The sequence below is a fragment of the Melopsittacus undulatus genome, chromosome Z (genome assembly GCF_012275295.1).
Source record: "Melopsittacus undulatus isolate bMelUnd1 chromosome Z, bMelUnd1.mat.Z, whole genome shotgun sequence".
NCBI classification, from domain to species: Eukaryota; Metazoa; Chordata; class Aves; order Psittaciformes; family Psittaculidae; genus Melopsittacus; species Melopsittacus undulatus.
The window spans coordinates 89,311,326-89,326,232 of record NC_047557.1 but is presented as its reverse complement, the minus strand read 5'-3'; the positions used below and the strand labels follow the sequence as shown (position 1 = coordinate 89,326,232).

At 36.4% G+C, this 14,907-nt stretch overlaps 1 protein-coding gene across 1 annotated transcript in view; it reads left to right on the top strand.

Moving 5' to 3' along the window:
* The window catches only part of LONP2 (lon peptidase 2, peroxisomal), a 46,545-nt gene that overhangs the window by 11,676 nt on the left and 19,962 nt on the right, over positions 1-14,907 (top strand). Inside the window, exons 8-11 of the mRNA XM_005152205.2 lie at positions 4,618-4,759; positions 10,694-10,844; positions 11,333-11,459; positions 13,271-13,401. Of these exons, the coding sequence (XP_005152262.1) occupies positions 4,618-4,759; positions 10,694-10,844; positions 11,333-11,459; positions 13,271-13,401 (551 nt within the window). The remainder of the gene's footprint in view (positions 1-4,617; positions 4,760-10,693; positions 10,845-11,332; positions 11,460-13,270; positions 13,402-14,907) is intronic.

Sequence of the window (14,907 nt, the reverse complement as noted above, 5' to 3'; positions counted from 1 at the left end):
CCCATCCCTCCTGAAGCGGGGGGGGGGGAGGGAGGGGGGGTGGGCGGGGCTGGGATGGGTGGTAAGGGGAGGGAGGGGGTTGTGGGTGAGTGGCTGCGTGGTTCTGAGTTACCACCTGGGCTTAAACCATAGCTGACTTGGCACTTTTTTCCAAGAAGATCACTCCATTTAAAGTCTTCTCAGTACGGGTACTTTATTTTATACAGGAACCATAGGATCTCTCTTGCGTGTGTGTGTGTTTTATTATTCTTAGAAACTAAAGCCGTAATTGTGCCATTTACTTATAGTGGTGCTGGTGAGATCACAGTGAAGCTCTTTTTTATCTCTCACCTCTGTGTGGAACACTTTTCCTTACATTACCATTGCTTTTCAGTTTCTGGAAGTTTGGGTAGTTTATTTAATAGCTTAGCCCTGTGCTGAAGACTTGTTCAGGTGAATCTGCATGAGAAAAGGTGCGATTGCTCACTAGTACAGCCAGGCTAGCAGAAATTCACCACACATACCTTGTTGCACAAGAAAAAGACAAACCTCAAGCAACTTCAGCTGTGAGAGAAATAGCTTTATTATACAAATACAAAGCAAAGATACATTGATAAAGCACTTTAGTACATGCATCCTCTGTCCTTGCAAGAAAATAAGCTGTGACCTTGTGAACTAGATTCAGAAATTGTTTGTTTGGCAGCATTAACATTGTCTGTTTCTTCATCTGCAGTTTGAAAACTACTGCAGTTAAAAACAAGTTAAAATGGTTTGTCTTTATAGCACTGTGAAGGGAGTGAGTCATGTTTTTATTGATAATACTAGTACTGCTTTAAAGTTCCAATTCAGACACATTCCCAGTTTACATCAGGAGAGTCAACAAGATTAGACCTCCCTGATGTTTTGCTTGGCTTTTCTAGGATACATAGCTCCTAATGACATGCTGTACAACTCTACATTTAAAATGTACCTTTTCAGTGATTTTAAAATAAATTAAAAATTACTAAATTATAGACCACCTGTGGCATGAGCTCTTAAGAGGTTTCTTCAACAGTTCCTACACAAGTGGGATAACCAGGAAACTTCATATTTACTTTCTGTCTTGAATGGAAAGCAGCTTTAGATTTAATGCATGGGGAGAAATAGTGCATCAAAAAATGAGCAAAGCCACTTTGTATCATCAACAGTGCTAATGCAGAATATGGTTTTTCCTCCTTTCAACCCTAGGTAGAATAATGAAAAGAAAGAATAGCATCACATTCAGTGGCAGCTGCTCACAAATAGCAGTATTCAGTTTCACAGGTTACAAGGCAAAGGTTAATGTCCAGACAGATAAATGGCCATATCTGCTTGTCATTTTAGTATGTTCTAATGGGTTTATATATAAATATCTGCAGGGTCTGCCTTACCAAGGACTTTTGTCTTAAGATGTGTTCCCTAATAGCCATTTAATAATAAAACCAGGCTACCTGTGTTTCTATTTTGAAAGTAAAATATTGTATTATTTTTCTTTAACATCCTACATATGACATTTGCATTAGAATTGTTTTCTTGCCTTGGAGATCTTGAGTGTTTGATAAATAGTATAAGGTAATAGGTATTGGTCCATCTCTGATAGATGTATCACAGATTTAGGCTGTAACACATGGGAAAAGCAAATTGATACCTAGGTATTTGTTATCCAGAAATTTATAGTCCAAGTATCTATTTCATGATACCTGGTCAAATTACATAAATAAATTTAATCATCCTTTTATTTGAAATCTAGCATATCAATTGAAAGCTTATATTGGACTTTGTTGCTTAGATTTACTATGTCTAGAGGTGATTGAGAAGACAAATGAGAAGACAGTATGACAGAAGAGTGATAATAGTCAATTGTCAGATAGTGAAAGGAAGAGCAGAATGCTTCAACCTACCATGTGCTTTTTTCATCTGTTAAACCTAATTATGTGGAGACTGAGTATTTTGCAGAACTACTTTGTATTTCCAGCAACAGTTCCTTTAATTCTGACCTTTGAGTTTCTTGAAAAACTCTTGGGTTACATAGGGAACAATTTAATCTTCTTCATAACACTGGATTCATTTTAGTTGGACTATGGTTTCTATTTAAGTTTTAGCTCAAGGTTTACTTTGGTCAGGGTACATGAAAAAAAATTTCTGTTACTGTTAGAATGTTTTTTCTTATTACTTGCTTTAGAAGCCAATTAATTATTATACTCTTAAAATTGTAGTACTCCAAGGTATTGTTCTCACTTGACTTGTCATGAGTTGTCTTGAATATATTTGCTTTTTTCTGGTTTTTCTTCACCACAGATCTTGATACTCTGTGTTTGAACCTACCTAGTATTATGCCTTATTTTAAAATGTCAGGTAACTTGATTGTGTGCAGCAGTTAAGTCCTACTGAAAGATGCTGTATCTGGGAGAATCTTCCAGAAGTGTAAAAGGAGTTGAATCTACAATGACCGTGACTTTAAGTCTATTTTCAGGGTTGTTTGAAGCAAAAAAAAAAAGTATTTTAGTCTATTAATAACAACTTTTTTGTATCACAAGAAAGAAAAATCTCTTTCTGTTTTCTTTTTTTTGTTTGGTTTTTGTGTGTGTGTGTGCCCGTTTTTTGTTGGGTGTTTTGTGTTGTTGTTTTTTTTAAGTGCTTCTATTTGGAAAATCTCCTAAAAAGTTTTTAAAAGTGGTAGATCTGTGTGCATGAATATAAACAAACAGATCTATTATTCAGAAAACCTTTTGATACCTAATGCTTTTATTCTTTGACTTGTGTTGCAATTGGATGGTGCAGGATGAGAGAGTGGTTATTCACAGTGCTTTCCCATGACTAGAGAAACCCAGTTTACCGTCATTTAGTTTATAAACCAAAGCTGTTTCTTAAAACTAGATGCAACATTGGTATCTCATGACTTTATATCATTTAAAAGGATCAGATAAAACTTTTATATAGAAAACCATAAACATGCATTAGAAAAGTGTAATGTCTTTAAGCATGCACTTGAGAATAATGTGCTAAGCAAGAAACAACTTTTAAAGTTTACTTAATAATGTTATCCTATTATTAGAAATAGGCTGCATTGTCTCTGAAGCATATAAAACTATTTACTAGTGCAGTAAGCACCTTTTGTTTAAAACAAATCTCCAAAACAACAACAAAATCACCACCAAACAAAATCTAAAACTACAAATAAAAAACCCCAAGAAAAATGAAAAAGAAATCCCCAGATTGCTACAATGATTAATTTGGTTGCACTGGTAAATGATTCACTTCTGTGAACTTCAGTTCTCCTTTAGTCTTGTAATTTTCTGATTGGATTTTATAGAATCCTTTAATTCTTTTGGCAAGGTTGCCTGTGTGCAGATGGAGAATGAAGTGGTGTGCTCATATAATAGCTCCCCCATGCAGATTCTTGATCTGTAATGAATGTTACACAGTGCAGCCCTCAGTGGAGATGAATCCACTCACTTGCTGAGGAGTAAGACTCCACACAAAAGCAGAGAGATGATGAACTATTGCATGCTGGCTGCTCCAGTCTTTAGCAGCTGTCTCATGAAAGTGGTGATAGGCAAACTAAAATTCTGCTGCATTTCTGTCTATTTAGATAATCTTAAACACTTTTATTTTTGCTCAGATGTAGAATTGAAGACAGTAACTGCAGTTTGTTTTCTCAGTGATTGAGTATGACATAGAACTAACACCACTGCTGCGTGGTTTAAGTTAGTTTTTTTAATATTTCAGGTTTTCTCTAGTATCTTTTGAAATTGCTCCCATAGTATTTTTAATTTTATCTTTCTAAATGTCATCCTGTTTATTTTGGACTGTACTACACCACATCATATGGCAAAGCAGGCCTGTTCTGTATATCTGCTTTGTGAGGGTCATGAGATAGGTACTGTAATTCAGTGCTTCATGTATCTCTTTCTTCTTCAGTGACCAGTGTTTCATACTTTTAAAAAACTGTGATAAATGCAGCAAACAAGCGATATGTATACGTGTAAAATGTAGTTGCTCTGTGTATTGTGAAAAATAGGTTTTACCACTATTATTGAATTTCAACTCATTTTTGTTCTGTTGCATTGTTCTAGTTTTTTATTTCATGTTGAAATGACGTAGTAAATTCAGTTATTTTCTGTGAGTAGTAGCTAAAGCATGCTGTTTATAGAGGGGACATTGACAGTTCAGCATATTTGGAATTTTGAAGTAAATTGTAATGTGCTGTGTGAACTCAGTTGTTGTGACAAAAACCCACTTGCATCATTAGTAAAATGTTACTGATGTTCCCAAATCTGCTTCTCCATCTTCATACAGTAAAAGGGAGCTTATACTGAATCATGTTAAATGCCTACAAGCCATAAAGTTTGGATATTCTTTAATGTGTATGTTTATCATTCCAGATTGGCTAGTGCACCATGGCACTGGAATTTTCATCTACTGATGTAGTCGCTTATATTAGTTCAGATGCATATTCTGTGTTTTTATCAACTAGTTCCAGAAAGTTTTGCAAAACAGCAAGAGTTGTTACAGTGTTCAGAATATTCTTATATTTTTGTTTGAGTTTTATTTTGGATGTTTTTACCTCAGTTGCACATGGCTGCTCCCTATTTTCCCATATACATTTATTTCTTGCAGGCGCACCTATGTTGGAAGTATGCCTGGCAGAATAATCAATGGACTGAAGACTGTTGGGGTTAACAATCCAGTATTCCTATTAGATGAGGTTGATAAACTGGCAAAGAGCTTGCAGGGGGATCCTGCAGCAGCCTTGCTTGAGGTAAGAGATGTTAAATCACAAGCACTGTTTCATTTGTAATTAAAAAGAACTAAAATACTGGGCTCAGAAAGGAGGATTCACTGGACAAAAGATAGCATGAGAGTGTCAGCCTCTTCAGTCAAATACCAGCTACTATGTTTTGACGTTGGATTTCTGTCAATTACTTGCGCACAATGCAAATTTTGTTAGATAGTATGCTGAATATCTTTAGTCTCAGGGATCTGTGCTTAAATACAAAGAAGTGTTTTATGCTAAGTATTTTGTATATTTAAAGACTGTTCAAATAAAACATTACTTATTTGTGGGACTTCAAGACATTGATTTTTAATGACCAAATGCTGTTAGCTGTAGGAAAGAGCTGTAGAGCAGCCATACAGCTGGACTCTTTCAAGCTTTCCCTCTCTTTCTTGGAACAATTTTAATGTATTTCTGAAGCTTTTGATGGTACAAACTTATATTGGAGCTAAGCATTTTATCTAGCATGTAGTCTGGTCTAGTTGTGGGGTTTTTTAGCAGCATTTTTGAATTAGTGTTGTAATTAACTTTCTGAAGTTTTCCATTTAAGTCATGGATCCGTGTCCTTGACTGATTATGATGTGGCATCTGCTTTCAATGAGATACAGCTATTAAGTGTGATTTTTTTTTTTCTGAAATTCTGAGACTTTTGACAGAAAATGTGGATGAATCTAGTTTTGAAGTATGTGGTGGTGTTGTTTATCACAAAGACTTTAGAGGTGTTAAAGCTGACTTAGTTAAAGTCAAGTGAAATCTAGGAGATACAAATAAGGACCTTGGTGAATGAGGCAGTGTTGCTATATTTTGTAAGTCCCTCAACTGTTGTGAGGTTATTTAAGTAGGTTACTTGTTGGAATTTCAGGAGGCTAAAACTTAAGTGATTACAAAGAAGGTGTGTTGAGATCTATGCCTTGCAGACTTCGTGTGTCCGAGGAGTCTGTAGCAGAGAGCAGTAATGAGTTGCCAGAACCTTCTTTCTGCCTTCTGTTTTTCCCTGGAGTAAGGTACATGAAGATATCCCAGTACAATTTCTTCTTCCACTGACTTTCATGTTCAGTGGTTTTATTCTAGCAGTTTGCTAGAGGGAGGAAAGAGCATCTCCTCAGGTATGGGGAAAAGAGAATGTTACCCTTCTCCAGCATCTTAGTGCAGAAGGCTCTGTACATCTTCCTGTGCTAGCACTGATGATGAGGAAAGGAAGGAATGAAGAAGATCGAGACATAGCAAGGCTGGCTTAGCCTAAACACTTGAGGCTGTCCAGAGCAGGTGTAGCAGAAGTGCACTTAATGGTTTTGGTATTGTGCACGTTTAGAATTTCCTCATATTGCTGCATTTTTACGCTGAATATCTTTCTTTTATGTCTTCTCTGGCTATAGGGGCTACCTTCCTATCACTGTTTCAATTCAACTGCTTATGCAATTGGTCTTTACCTGTTTCAGTCAAAAGGAGTTGACTTAGTAAAAGATATTTATCCAGTTGTTTTGAGTGAGTCTGGTTCACTTTCACTGAAATAATTTAGGGCTTAATCCTTGAAGCATCTCAGTTGTTAGACTTAAGTTGTGATAACTTCCATAGCTGAGTGATTGTAGGTGGGGATAAAAGTGGTTCTGGTAATATTTGCCTACAGAGTCATCCTAATGACTCTTTTTGACTGACAGTACTTAATATAGTGATTTGAATATGAAAAATGCTACTTACATTAGGGTGTCATGAGCTCATCTGTATGACTTTCTGAAAATGAAATGACAATTCACATTTTACAAATATCATTATTTTCTTCCTACTAAATAGTGTAAAATTATTATTTTGACAAGGCCGAGTAGTTCTTTGAAAGTCAGTGTTTGAACAGGCTATGGTTTGAGAGCTCTGTTTTGATCTTTGCATGTTAACATGAGCTAGTAAAAATTTAAATGTGCTAAAAAATAGCATGGGTTTATTTTTCTAGCTTTTAAAATATGGCAGTTATGGTTCTTTACTTGCATATTTATAAATATATAGAACACATTTCAATAGTACATGAAGAGCCTCTAAGTACAAGGAAAACAAACAGGTCAGTGTAGCAAATGCTCAAATGCATTCCCTTTGTACTTTTCACTTGTGAGATATTATTTACTCTTTGCTGTTAATGGCAATGAGCTCTGTTTCTCAGTTTGCTGATATTTCTTCTGTCATTTCTCTTTACGTACTGAACTAAGCTGGCCTAAATTTAGTCAATGCATGGATAAAAAATATCTGAAAATTGAATTTTGTTGGCTGCCTGTTGTTTGTAGGCAATCAAAATCCATAATGAAGCAGTGATTTGGCATTTTGTGGAAGAGAATAATTCTTTTTAAAGTGTTCCAATCGTGAATCCAGATCGGTACATTAATGTTGCTAATTTTATTCAACCTTTACTGTTTCTTTTAATGAGTTTTTCATTCCCTGTCTTGGAGTAGAGAATTGGTATTTCTGTTCTTCTTCTATCATGTCAAGTGCATAAAGGCAAATGAAATCAATTTAGTTTTAAATTATCTGTGTTTGAATTTTTGATACTTTGTTGCTGCTTTGGGATGTTTCCATTTCTCATATTCTAAAACCACACTTTCAGTGATTATTCAGCTCAGCTCTTGCCATGAATTTTTCCAGCTGACATTTGTCAGGTTAGCTTCCAACTGTCTGCTTGGGCTGCAGTCTGTATATAAATCATTGCTAACTGACCATTAGATTAATCTGGAGAAATAATTGCTCTACTAACTGTGTCTGAGCTGCTCCCATGTGAGATCTGTATACTCTTACTGCTGTCTAAGCATCCTGAAGCAGGTGCTTTACCTTTTCTAATGGAGAACTCATGCCTGGACATAACAGCTTAATTTTCATCTGCTTTTTGTGGTTTACACTGTGGTTGGAAAGTCCATCTGGAATGAGCAAAGGTGGAGATCAAACAATAGTAAGCGGTCGCGTAACTGACGCATTTGTTTTTCAGAATGCAGCTTCTTGTTTGGTAAATGCCATCATTATGCATAAAAGGAACATCCTTTTTTCCTTGTAGGGTGTTAAATTCTCACTGGCTATCTACAGTGGGATGTATTCAAGAAGAATATTGCTTTACCCTGTAAGGCTGGATGCAAAACTTGATGCTTTGTAATTTGGATATGTGTTTAGTTTTAGTGCTTCTGCGGAGTTGTTGCATAAACAAAGCAGAATGTCTTCCTATTTCCAGTTACTCTTCATCAACAAGGGAATATTTCAGCCTAAATTTAGATGACCTCTGTTTAAAACAGAAGAAGCCAGAAATGGATCCAAGTACTTGATAGTGAGTGTTTGTATGCAGGGAAATTAGACCAGGAGCATAGCCAGGCAATTAAATGTTCATGGAACTTGTTCTGGATTTCGTGGTAATAAAAAGCTGGTACAGAGAAGCCTTTGTATGCGTGTGAGCTGTTGGCCATAAATTAACCAAGATATTTAATTCGTTCAGTGTTCTTTTTCTAATATTTTGTATTACTTTAATTTCTTTGAAAACTTTGGATCTTGAATTTAGCACAGATACGTAACTCAAGAGTGGTTCTATTTACTTTGGAAAATCTCTTAAATGCTTAGGCATGATGCTGGTTTATGTCTTATTCTAAGAAATGGTTGCCATGACAAAGAATTATTAGTCCAGACAGACTCTCACCCTTGTAGAACATCTCAGATAATTCACATTTTTAGGTATAATATGTGTTGGTTTTGATTACTGGTTCCTTTCCCTTTATTTGATAGTATTGTTTTCACATGATTACAGCATCAGTATTTTGTATATCTTTGTAAATGCTGTTATAATCACCAGCTCAACACTTAGTAGAATCCATGAGGATTTCTGGAAGGAGAAAGAGAAATGTGTGTAGATAAATGTGATTAAAAAAAAACCAACCCAATGTGGTCTGCCAGGATACATTGTTTTTTTCAAGATCTTTGGAAGTAATTGCAAATACTTCAGCTAATAGACTGTGGAAATACTGTATTATCAGTGTAGAAGAAGGGAAATGTAAGTTTAATGAGGAATTGCTGTTTAAATCAATTTTGAAAAAATTATGAGAGTAGACTTTGGCTGAGGGGCTAATACTTGGTATAGATCTACTTTCTTTGAGGACAGTTTGTAGATGCTGTGGTTAGATACACTGCCTGTTGTGTCCTGCATTTTAGGGCTAGACAGTGGGACTAGTTGAGGTAAGAGACATCTGTAACTCTCAGTTATGCGCCAGTGTACTTGGCTAGTCAGAATACTTCAAGTTCTTTGCCTTCATCAGTAAAGAAGGGAGTAAATGATACCATCTGCTTGCTGAAGAGCATAAGAAGCTTTTGAATAACTTATAGCTAATGAACAGTAGCATTCACTGAGTTCCAACCTTAGTTTTAGAATTTAGGCATATGCTTCAATTTGGTTTAAGATTTCACTATGAAGGGGAACATATAACTTGTATTTTATTACAGTTGAAATACACTTTCGAGTATTGAATCTGTGCAGTACTTTCAAATAAAATCAGAAATTGTTCTGTTTTAAAAGAAGTTCTGCTGTGTTTTTGGCATTCTATAAAAATAACCCTTTTACTATTTTTTTTGTGAGTAGAAAACATTTGTATTCTAAAGATTTTTAACTTTTCAAAGACTGAGCAGGTTTTGAGAGTAATGAAAATTCAGGATAGTTTCTCCATAACCAGCTAAGTGCTCAGATTCCATTTTTTAGATTATCAGCACTGTTGTTGGCTGTAATTCAAGTTGCTTAAGACAAGGGGTGCATTCATTTGGGTATAGGCAGATAAATTATTTTGACAGTAGTGTATTATTTCTCAGGAGATGCATAGGTCCCATTATTTGTAACATGAGAACTATTCATGTCAGTGTAGCATTGATAATTTGTCATTTGGGAAGGAAAAGTGTGACAGTACTTTAAGGGGGTGGAATGAAGGTGGTTTATAAGTGGTAATATAGAAGCCAAATGTAGATTGCTATATGAACTTCCAATTTTCAGCACTGTTGAAGGACCTACAGGAGAGCATCTGTGATGAACGTATATGGTTGTCACCTAATGCAGAAAATCAGCTTATTCAAGTAAGAGCTTAAATACATGCCGGTGTTGCCTTAGCATACAAAAGTAGTACTAAAAGCAAGAGGAGGACAATGCTATTACTTAAGCCATAGTTCTACTTGTGGAGTAAGTTTTTGAGGTTGGTCAGACTGACTGGTATATTCTGTTATTCTCTGTTATACTCCAGTCCTTGTTTAACATTGTCTCCATTTTCATTTGGAGAAAAAACAAAAATGCAGAGATGGTGTTAGTAAAAAGCCAGGACTCACCTAGAGTCAAGGCTTTCATGCAGTGTCATGAGCAATAAGAATAGCTCCTAGTACTGAATTACTAGTAAAAGGCTGAACAAAGCTGAAGGACTGATTTTGTGGCAGCAGATAAAGATATTCTTCCCCTTGGTTTTCATGGTTAGATTCCAAGCTGGTGTTGCTTAGAGTAAGAAGAGCTACAGCAGCAGATGAGGATTGGAGTCAGGGAGTTCTTGAGAGAATTCTGCTGATACAAGTCCATGGGACTACATGGACTGCTTTTCCAAGGGTGCTGAGTGTCCTTGAAAGGCCACTCTCTACCAGCTGTGAAAGACCGTGGAGTTGGGTACAGGAGGTGACTGGAGATACGCTGCAGCCATCTTTAGAAAAGGGTAAAAAGAATGAATGGGAAAATGACAGGGTTTTTTTGCATATGGTATGGAATATTGTTACAGAATAATCAAAGTGAGGCAGGATATTGAGAGTCAGGTTTTAGTAATGTTCGTAACATACGTATGAATGTAAAAGTCAGATTTGACATATCTGAAAGAAATACAATAAAATGTGCATATGTTATTTACTTCTAATTCAGCAACTAAATCATTTTTGTTCACTCTTGTTAAGGTCTTGGATCCAGAACAAAATCACAGTTTCACCGATCACTACTTAAATGTAGCCTTTGATCTGTCCCAAGTCCTTTTTATAGCTACAGCCAATACCACAGCTACTATACCGCCTGCTCTGCTGGACAGAATGGAAGTTATTCAAGTTCCAGGTACCAATACAGTGTTTTCATTAAAGTGGCTGTTGCAAGTCCTAAATAATGTTGGGATGTTTTTTTCTGAAATGAAAGCCTGCCAGGAATCTAGGCTGGCCAGAATCATTAGAAGAGACTAGTCAGGATGCCTCTGTTAGGCCTCTGTCATGAGATGGAAGTTCAGTTGTAGGTGTATGGAGATACTTTGATACATTCTATAACAATATTTTTACTAGTTAATGTGTTAGTACTCTTAACTGGCTATTGACTAATGCATCTTTTTAAGATTACAGCAAAGAAAGGGATTGTTGTAACACTAAAATCCTGCTCTTTGTGTTCACATGAAGTTATGAAGAACCATGAAATATCATACCAACAGCTTTTTAAACTATAGCTGAGGTCTTTTTGTTAAATTGAAACAGGTACAATTATAAATGGTAAGAAATTTTGTTATATTGTAGTGTATAAGCAAAAAAGATGAGTAAGCATAGGCTTTTTCTTTGAAGGATACACACAAGAAGAAAAAATTGAAATTGCACATAGACACTTGATTCCTAAACAGCTTGAGCAACATGGCCTGACTCCACAGCAAATACAGATTCCACAGGTAACCACTTTGGACATAATTACCAGGTAAATCTGTTGTTCATTGCTTTAAGTTTAAGTATCTTATATTTTTCTTGTAACTAGTAAATCATTGTTCTGCTGACAGACATGTTATGCCACAAAGTGACTGCACACTAGCTGTATAATATGTGGAGTCTATTAAACAAGCATCCTAAAGCCAGTAAGCACACTAAAAGCAAGCACACTAATGTGAATTAGGTAAATACATCTCTTTATATATAGTGAATAAGTACAGTAAGACAAATCAGAGATAGAGATATATAAGTACCAAAGAAAGTTATCAATGGATTAGATCATGACTGTATAGAGAGAATAGAGATTAAGAAGAAATACATCATCAGTTACCACTGAATCATAATCCAGGCCCACACTTCCAGCTGGGAAGCCAATGCCAGAAGTGTCAGGTAACTGGGGAAGTTCCAGTGCAGTTCGTCCACCCATAGGTGAGGCTTCTTCTCTGGCGACGAGGGTACCGCTATTATACCCTTATCAAAACAACTGGCTGTATGCCAGATTCTAATCATTTATTCGTGGGATCATGCAGTTTTTTATGATCTCACTGTTGTCCACTCTGAGAGTGTGGGCCAAGCGCCCCAGTATGGCCAAGTATGAAGGTCATAGAACAGCTGCACACCTATGTTTTTCTGCCTCTTTGTGACAAACAGTCACAATGAACACAAACATATATACGCTGCCGAATACACTGTGTCAAGCAAAGTCATTTGTTACGGTTCTCATTCATGAGAGGAAATGAACTCTCAGCTAGGTTCCCATTCATTGCAATCACTTACAAAGGGATAACACAAAACATTTCATAAGATCCGTTGTCCTTAATAACTTTAGAAGTTCAACAGTTGGTAATTTATAGAATTGCTGTTCCTGAGGTCTGTCTGGCTCTGCTGCCTAAACCGAGTTATCCTTCCCTCTCTAGAGAATTCCTTGTTCTGGCTCTCAAAGAATGGCTCACAATCACTTGTGTTGACACAATTTGCAAGGCACTAGGAATAAATAGTGCTTGAAGCTAGTATTGCTGTAGTGTTCAGTGTGTGACGCTGTGGTGTTGGCAGCACACAGTCTTTATTTTAAATAATGAAGTTTGCTCTACGTCATTTTCATAGAAAGTATTGAAGTTACTATTTTGTTTCTTGTGACTTGATGGGCCACAATTGTCTGAAAATTGGAATTATGTAGAAACTATTCATACACATTACTCATACAAATTATTTAGATAGTTTGTATTTTTTTTAGATATGTATTTTTTTAGATATGAATTAATACAAACTATTTAGATAATTTGTATGAATTAGAGCTACTTTTTTGTTGGACATGAGAGCAAAGACTGACCAGAACATCGTTTGGACTTTAAACTACCTGATTTCCAATTAATTAAGCATTTTATGACCAGGAACAGCATTTTGGCAGTTAGTGAATGTTATTGTCTGGGGTTTCTTTCTTATTTGTAGACTAAAAGAACTGAAAAAAAATCTGAGAAGGACTCAGTGCTATTGGAGCATTGTTTAGCATTTCACTAATGTATGGCATGAGCATTGGACATGTCTTCTTCCTATTGTTTGTCTTTCTTTAAATTTTTTTAACGATTTTATCAGCAAATCACAATTATTTTGCACATGATATTTTTTCCTGTTTATCCTGAGTATCCTGGTTTTCTTGAGTAGCCCAAGGTCTCACTGTCTTTCACATCTCATTTTATTCTAATACATTTTTTTTAAAAAGAATTCATGTTTATGTTTAAAAGAACATCTTACAAATGTGCTTACAAAGCACATCCACCAGTAAAACATCTGTCTCTATGCTAGATACACTAGAGAGGCAGGAGTCCGCTCTCTGGATCGGAAGCTGGGAGCTATTTGCAGAGCAGTGGCAGTGAAAGTGGCAGAAGGACAGCACAAAGAAACAAAGCCAGATCGTGTTGAAGTGGGTGAAGAAGGTAGGTATCTTTTGAATGTTTTATTAAAAAAGAAACTTCTAACACAGTCACTAAGAAGCTGATTTATCAACCCTTTCTGCTTTTTTATGCTTCTTTAAGGGCTCTGTTTTCAAAATGTTTGCAACTAGAGGGACATTCTTACTAAGCATGGTTCAAGTAGTCCTAAATTAAGGCTTGGGATATAAGTAGAGTAATTTCAACCTGCCAGGTTGGTAATTGGGAAGTACAATGGATCTGTTTCATATCTTAGGTATGCAGTCATGATTTGTGTATGGTTTTGTCTTCCTAGGCTTTTTTTCACAAATATTTGAATATCTTTTTTTTCTTTAATAACAGACTAAGCATGGCGTTAGTTATTGTATTTAAAGCGGTTCTTTAACTGTGCTATGCATGATCTACCAGCTCAGAAATCAGTCAGGTTGTTTTGTTGTACTCTAAATGTCTGCTTGAAGAGCTTTGAAATCAGAAAGGTGTTGATTACTTCAGTGTGTGTGTTCTGGTTTCTCACATATACAGGCAGTAGTGATTTATCATTCCCAGTCATCCAACAGACTGAATGAAAGCTAAACATAGAATTCTTAGACATTACAGATACTCAGCTAATTTCTTTGCCAACAAAGGTAGACCTATTTCTATTCTTGAAATAGAAGGGAGGAGGGAAGAAATCAGGCCCATAATCCAGTTCATGTGCAGCATGCAGCTGGTGACTGCTCTCTTTTCATCCCCAAATTAGTGTTCTCTTTTATAAAAACCAACGTCCCTACTGTGTTTGGTGAAACATAGCATACAGAGCAGAGACTGTTGTGCTTTTATTCCAGCCAGTTGCTGATGGAGGATCTTTCTGTGCACAGCTGTTTTATGTTGAAGGTTTCAGGGTGTTCACTGCAACACCAGGTGTTGTCAGGAGCCCTCAGTTCAAGGTGATGATAAATGTGAAAGGACAGAATCCAAACCTGAAACAGAACTTTTAAAATGTGGCTAGTCCTTAGTCTCGATAAAATCTAGTGAGCAGGGTGTCAGATGTTTGGTGTGTTTGTTTTTGAAAGACTGCAGTGACTCTGGTTGATACTTCTGACAAGAAATACTGACAGTCTGTTGGAGAACAACAGTGTCTCAGAGGACACCAGAAAGCGGGAAATGTAGAATGGCTGCTTACTTTTGCTCCAGAGTACTCACAAACTTAAAATATGAACAGACCCCTATTGGTTTGATGTTGTGAACGATTCTGCAACCTAGCTGGTGTGAAAAAAACTTTAACATCTTGTGGTTAAAGCCCAGTCAGTAACTCAGAACCACGCAGCCGCTCACTCACTCCCCACCTTCTTCCTTTGCCCACTCCCAGAGGAATGGGGAGAAGAATCAAAAGAATGTAACTCCCATGGGTTAAGATAAGAACAGTCCAGTAACTAAGGTATAACACAAAACCACTGCTACCACCAATAATAATGAGAAAGGAAATAACAAGGGAAGAGAATGCAACTGTTCACCACCCACCAACAGATACCC